General features: G+C 43.6%; 1 protein-coding gene across 1 annotated transcript in view; it reads right to left on the minus strand.

Moving 5' to 3' along the window:
- RD3 (retinal degeneration 3) overlaps window positions 1-7,251 on the minus strand; it is a 19,348-nt gene continuing 12,097 nt past the window's right edge. The window contains exon 2 of the mRNA XM_019549439.1: window positions 1-3,895. Coding sequence (XP_019404984.1) covers window positions 3,598-3,895 — 298 coding nt within the window. The 3' untranslated portion in view covers window positions 1-3,597. The remainder of the gene's footprint in view (window positions 3,896-7,251) is intronic.

Consider the following 7,251-nt stretch of genomic DNA (forward strand, 5'->3'; position numbering starts at 1 on the left):
TTTTTTTATTGAACCATCACCAGCAACAACACACATGCTAGATAGCTGAAACCAAGCTAATCCTGGCATCAGAACTTCTATTTAAAAAAAAAGTACACACACACACACACTCATTATCACATTACTAAACAGAGAACACAAAGTAATCATTTGATTGTCAAAAATCTTCAGATCGCTCTGACCCTCTCTCTCTGACCCTGAGCTGAGGTAGCACAGCTCAAGCTGGAGCTTGTATTTGGAAGCCCTGAGTTTTCTTAGCATATGCAATCTGAGCTTCTGCTCTCTTTATCCATGGGGACTTTTGCATGAATATTTAACAAGAGACCAGAATTTCCAGGGTGATTCCGGTGGCAAAACAGTATTCCTCAAGCCAGCGTGTTCAGCCATGGGCAGGACTTCCAGGCTATTATAGCATAAACTTGCAAAAACATGATCCATAGTTTTAGTTTCTTTTGTTCTCCCCTGGCTCTGCTTTTAGCCTGTGATCCAAAAGTTGTTTTACATTTACACATTAGGATGTGAAATGCAATGATGTTGGAAGCTGATTTTAAGGGTCCGGAAGCTACCTGTATAGACAAGGCAGGCATGCATTCTCTTACACGCTCAGCTTCAGTGCTGTTGCTCCTGTATGTCAGAGAATCACAGAAAACAAGGCTAGAAGGAGCTGCTGAAGGTCATGTAGTCCAACCCCTACTCTCAAGACAGAATCATCCCAGTCTAAGCTGCTCCAGATATGTGGTTGTCTAACCTGCACATAAAAACTTAGCAAAAGAGATTCCATAACTTATCTGGCAATGTGTTCCAGTACTTAACCAGCTCCATCATTACAAAATTCTTCCTAATACCAAACCTAATTTCCCTTACTGCAATTTAATGTCATTACTTCTATCAGGTCGCCTTTAGAGAAAGAGAAGGGTTTTGCAGAATAGAGCAAGGAAGAGCAGCCATGTTCCCAAGATGGCTGCCCATTCCCCTTGGAGATATGCTGTGCTGCTGGCTGTACACACAACCTGCTTCCCCCTTTCTTCAAGTGATCAATACTGAGTTTGTATCCTACCCTTTTTCCAGGACAGTGGGACAAACTGTTCTCTGATCCATGTGCCAAACACTGCTCTCTTCCCTATACATTGTGTGCTGCAGATAGCTGCCCCTTCTAAGCAGATGATATGACCCAATTAGATAACCAGAGCTGTGAGGCAAAAAAGGGGTTTTCTGAAGCTAGGGAGTATTAGTGGAGGTGCTGCAAGCTTTTGTCTCATCTTTTATTCAGCCACATTACTAAAATGTTGCTCCTTTCCCCTAGAAATCTGATCTTGTACCTCGCATCCTTCAGCAGTGGGCCTTCCCACCTCCTTGGTTCAAAAGTAGGCAGCAACATTCTCTTAACAGCTAGCAAGATCTTGATGTGCCAGTTTGCCTATCTTAGCTTTAGATGGAAAATTGATCAAGATCAGTAACATTTGCAAAGTATTAAGATTTAAAAAAGGACTTTGACTGTCATCATACAAATAAGTGTCATGAGGAGCTCCCAGTACACTGCTGTGGATAAACGGTCTACTGTGATCCTTGAGTATGTCAAAGGAGCATAGCAAGCAGAAGTGGAGAAGTGTTCAGAGTGGTAGAAAAGCAGCTGGACTCCTACATTTAAAAAAAATTGTGTGGAAATACTAGAAAGAGTTCAGAGTAGGACCACAACAATGATCCAATGGCTTGAAAATAAGTCCTTACATATGAGGTTTAAGGAGTTAGAAAGCCAAAAGCTAATTGTGGTTTCCCACCTCCCTGCAACTCCCTTCCCCACACCTTTCAGATGAAGGCATTACAAGAGCCAGTGGCTGGAAGCTAAAGTTAGACAAATTCGGTCTTGACAGCAGATGCAATTCCTGAGTTGCAAGGATGACCACTGGATTTTACAATGAGATACAGGGGACTTGCTAGTCCTTGGAGTCTTTGGGATGAAATTAGGTGCCATCCTAAAATACATGATTTACTGAGAAAGATTCTGTAGGCAGTGGAAACAGGGTTTCAGCCTAAATGATCACAGTGGTTCCTCTGGCCCGACTGTCCATGGATACATTTGCAGTGTAGTCCCTTACCTGAACTCCATCCAAGTTAATTTACCCTGCATTGTGCAGTATAGACAGAGGAGGCTCATCCCCATGAGTGGGAATGTGTTTCTCCGGAGACAAGTAGCACCTTGTGCCACTGCTACTTGTCCCTGGAGAATGCCTATGCCATTTGTGCTCTGGAGCGTGGCACGTTGCCCTGAGTGGGGTAGGGGAGGCTGGGACCAGCAACTGTGTTGACCTTGTCACTTTCAGTAATATGTTCCTGCTTCTTCTAAGGCCCAGTTTCAGAACCACTGCTTTATACAGGCTGTGTAATTTGCATAAATCATTATTTTCCTGTGAAAAATGTTCATCACATCATTACCTACCACTCTCCTCTGTGTATCTGTGAGCAAACATTAGGCACTAAGCTTTCATTCTGCCTTCAAAACATCATATCAGCAGTTTGTTAGAATGACCTCTAACCGTTTGGAACATAGAAAGATCCCTCTATACAAAAAGTGACTTTTCTGCCAGAGACATTCCCCATAATCTGCTTTCAAATTCAGCCATGAACATCTATTTCAGTTCATCTGCTTCTCAATGGAATGTGAGATGAAGCACTTATTGGCATTGCCTAGAGCTCTCAACATGAGACAATTTTGACCCCAGAGGGGTGTAGAATTTGGTATGTAACCTCTTCTCTTTTTGCAACAAAAGTGAAAAATTAAGGAATAAGACTCAGAGTTCTAAAGGTGCCTCATATGCATCCATGCAGGTATGTGTACAAGTGCAGTGCATACTTCTGCCCGAGCTGTACTTGCACAGATGCACAGCATCTTTGTCCATATAGTAGGTAGTCAGAGCTCTGAGTCACTTGCGTATGCAAATTTGAGGGGCTGTGAATGCAAAAAAAAAAAAAAATGAGCATGCTCAATTATGGACCCCCACTTGGCTGCTATGGAAAATGTGTCTGTCCACATCCAAAGCATTTACTATCTATCTCCTATCCAACTTGAACCAGAATCAATGCTGATTTAACATGTAAAAAGGGTTCCCTGGCATTAAGGAGGCCAAGGGTTTACTTGTGGTTCCAAAGGGCTGAATTGGGGGCTAGCCCTAGTTTTAAAAGGCCTAATCCCACAAACGTTCCTCATGGAAGTAGCCCCACTGGCTTCAGGCATTTACCCATTTGAGCAAGGCCCATGGGATGAGGCTGATTGACCTGTACACAGACCTAAGCCCTGCTGCAAAGTGTAACATGCAACAAGCTGTTTTCCAAGGAGAACACAGTAGAACCAAAATAAGAAATGAGTTGACGCAAGCCACTAAATTATAGCCCAGGCTAGTGTGTTGGGTGACAGACTGTGTCACAGACTACGTGCATCAGAAGCAGTTACTATGGACACAGCTTCCGAGAGAGAGAGGCCAACGGAGAGAAAACTGGGATGAAAGTGAAATGACACCTGGGTGGAATATAGTTAATTCATCCTTGAAAGAAAAACAAAACAGCACAACAAAACTGTCTAAAACCTCATGGTTAGTGGAATCAAAAGTCCTTGGCACTCCTAAATTCCGGCATGCTCCACACTCTTCTGGTGGGCTGGCTGCCACGCTCTACATCCTCCGAAATGGTCTTGATACCACTGATGAAGGGGGAAATCTTGGCCCGGGATTTAAATGACATGAGGGAGACGCTGCTTTTCTGCTTTGTGTTCCACTGCCTCGCAAGTTTCCTGGCCTCTTCTTCCTCTTTGATTTTCTCTGTGGCTTCCTGCAGGACCGAGCGGAAGAGCCGGGAGACTTCATGCACCTCTGGTTCATATTCAGCAATAAGCTGCCGGAACCTGAAAATGGACAGTCAATGCAGAGCTTTGGTTACAAATAGCTGAGCTGTAGTCGTGTGTTTGACATGGAGCCTGGCTCCCAGTTGGAATGTAATTGACCATTTCTCAGCACTTCAAACTGGGCAAAATACTATATATATTGTTGAGTTATGTCGTTTGGTAAAAGATTGTTAATCCAATACAAATTAGTAGGGATCTACCCTATTTGAGATTTCATATTTTTTGTGGAAACCATGAAAAAAAGTTTCTGTGAACCCTGCAAAAATGGGGATCCCTGTGATTTTTTTGGCATGGAATTGCCAGGAAAAAAAACACTTACTAAAAATAAAATGCTGACAGCCAGCAATTTTCAGGGCCACTGTGGACTAGACTTACAGCCTGCCACGTGGTGGGAGATGCTGCCTGAATAAAGGGAAGCAACAAAGATGGTGGCTGCTCCTCCTGCACCTTGCTGCTGATTGGCCGAGAGAGCTGCCTGTTGTGTGGCCCCACCCCTCTCTGCCAGTCAGCAGTGAGGGGCAGGGTCTCCAGGGCCAGGCCCAATCAGCAACTGGAGAAGCCACTATGAAAAGACAGCGAAACTGGTACCATGGGCCACTCGCAGCCCATGATTTTTCTTTCACTTTGCTATGATTTAGGTAAATCTCTACAAATTAATACTGCTGTGGTCTGTGCATCTAAACAAAGCTGCTGTGAACGGCTAAGATGCCTTTTCAGGAAGGAGCTCAAGGCAGTTTATAGATGCAGGTGACTTTAGCCTTATGTCACCAGTGGGCAGTAGAGAAGAATCATCTTCCTTAAGCAGGTAGAGAAACAGAGGAGAAAGGTCTACTCAAGTTGCCTAAGGTCACACAGTAAATCGCTTGCAGAGTTAGGAGAAGGCATGCGACTCCTGACTCCTCCTCTGCAATCTAAGTAGTAGGATGTGCCCCCACATACATCACAAATACTAGCTGTACAAGTGTATTCATGACCAAAGGCCACATATGCTTTTCTACCTGCTAAATGATGATGACTGACTTTCTATTCTGGTAGAAGTTTTAATCAAAATGTTTTGAGAGCTACACCTACAAACAACAGACAGACAGAAGTGCTTAATATTGAATCTTTATATTTAACACAAAAAAAAAAAGATGCTTGCAGGGAACTTTGAGATCTTTCCCTGACAGAGAAATTAACTGAGCTAGAAAACATTAGGGCTTGATAGAAATTATGTTTGGTTCTATAAGAATTACTTGTCTAACCTGTAGAACTGTAACTGTTTTAAACCATGGAATGGATTAGGGCAGAGGAGGGTCAACCCTTTTGGCAGGTATGCCAAAAATTAGCCGTATGCCCTCTCTAAGTGCCAGTCAGATCCCCACTCTCTGCTTGATTTGTTGCTCTGCTTCCTCTTGTCCTGTGTTCCCTGTCCTATCTGCTGTTATGTCTGCTCTGTGCTTTCTGCCTGATCTGCTGCTCTGTCTTCTGCCCTCTTCCCCAATCTGCCACATGCCACAGATAGAGGCTGCCCATGCCACTTGTGGCACATGTGCCACAGGTTGACCGCCTTTGCATTAGAGAATGATAGTTAGTGTAGTTCAGTAGCACTGATTTCTAGAGCTCCAGAAAGACAGTTGTTCCTTTATATTCCAAAGGACTTTACATACTAGGTAGAAAAATGGGGAGGTGTAAACTTAAACCATTTGACTTTACTAGGAAAGAATTTCAGAGTGAAGACTTACTGTACCAGTGGGATATGCTGAAGGTATAGTTTTACACAGCCAGAGTTTCACTTATAGCAGTACATCTATATGGGCATAGTCCACTATTCAATGGTCAAATCTACATCTGTGGTAAACATCTTAGCATCTACACATGCGGTCCTATTAGGCTACAGCAAAAAACTCTCCACAGGTTAGTACCTATAAATATAAGTGGTATGGTGCAGCAGAGTTCTTTCGTGTGCAGCAATGCATGCAGACACTGACAGGGTGAGCAGAGGCACAAGGGTGCTTCAGTGCAGGGGCTGCCTGCCAGCTAGCCCCATACTGGAGTACACCTGTGCCCCAGCCAGCCCCTCTGCAGCACACTGAGCCAGCTCAGAGCAGCCCCAGGCTGGTAGGCTGACCCCCGACTCCCCCCAGGCCCTCTGCCAGCTGGGGCTGCTCCAACCTAAGCTCAATATGCTGTGGTCTCAGGCACACATTCAAACACAGCACCCGGGAACAATAAACTCCTGCACAATCCCAGGAACAATAAACTCCTGCACGATATACAGTCAGAGTTTATTGCTTCAAATTAATTGCACATGTAGATGTGCCCAACATCATCAATATCTAGTGGGAGTTGAGGGTACTAAGCATCTATCAGAAACTGGCCGGACAGGCTTGATCCAAGACCAAATGAAGTAAAAAAAGTCCCTTACTGATTTGAATGGCTTTGGATCATTTCTTCATTCAATGTAATCTCCATGAGTTTTCAATATTGGGGGCTCTGAGGATCCTGCCAGCTGATCCAAAAGGCCTGATTCTGTCATTCATTATTACTCATATAAGTGGTCAGGTTGTGCTATAAGCTGTACATGTTTTTGAATATTTAAAACTGCAGAGCTGAACTGAATTGCATGAGAGGCCTGAATAAGTTGGGGATGGGTCTGTGCCAGTGCAAGTATATAGGGTATTAACATGTGACGGAGCATGCTTGCCAGTATACGGGGAATGTGTCATTGGTAGTCATACCTCAGGTGCCCCTACCAAGGAGACAAGAACATAGCTTATGAAAAGGATTTATTTATTCACCCCTCTATCACAGTTAGATGTTTCTGTCGAAGCACAGGTCTATCCAAAAAGGTCTTCGCTCCACTACTGAGCCTCCTTATGCAGAAGCAGTACTCTCTGAGGAGTTTAACTCACAGGAATTGGTTTGTTGATTCACTCCATTCTTTTTACCACCCTGTGTGTTTGGAATACAACAAATTATCAAGGTAACACTTTAACATCGGTGTGAAGGAAGATGTTTTAAAATCACAGAATCATTGATGGTTCCTTTCTTTTTGTATTTGTAATACTTTATCCACAATTAGTTACAGATAATTCTTTTCAGGCAAAACGTGTCATTAAATGCTCAGTTGTCTGCCTATACCACGAGGTCAGGTATTTTCACGCTTGTATGCTATTATGCCTAGAGTTTTGGACCTGAAATTAGTTTCAGGAACAAATGGGGAGCTGGGCTGTGGACCCTTTAAAATGTGGCTCTGATTGGGTCAGTACAAGCACTTTAGATTATTAATCGTTAATAATTTTCCAGATAAACCTGAGTTCATCCCCTTAAAGGTCTATCTGACTTTTCCTCAGTTAGGACAAGGAGCCTGGGGC

This window comes from Crocodylus porosus, unplaced genomic scaffold, assembly GCF_001723895.1.
Source record: "Crocodylus porosus isolate Cpor-Errol unplaced genomic scaffold, CroPor_comp1, whole genome shotgun sequence".
NCBI lineage: Eukaryota > Metazoa > Chordata > Crocodylia > Crocodylidae > Crocodylus > Crocodylus porosus.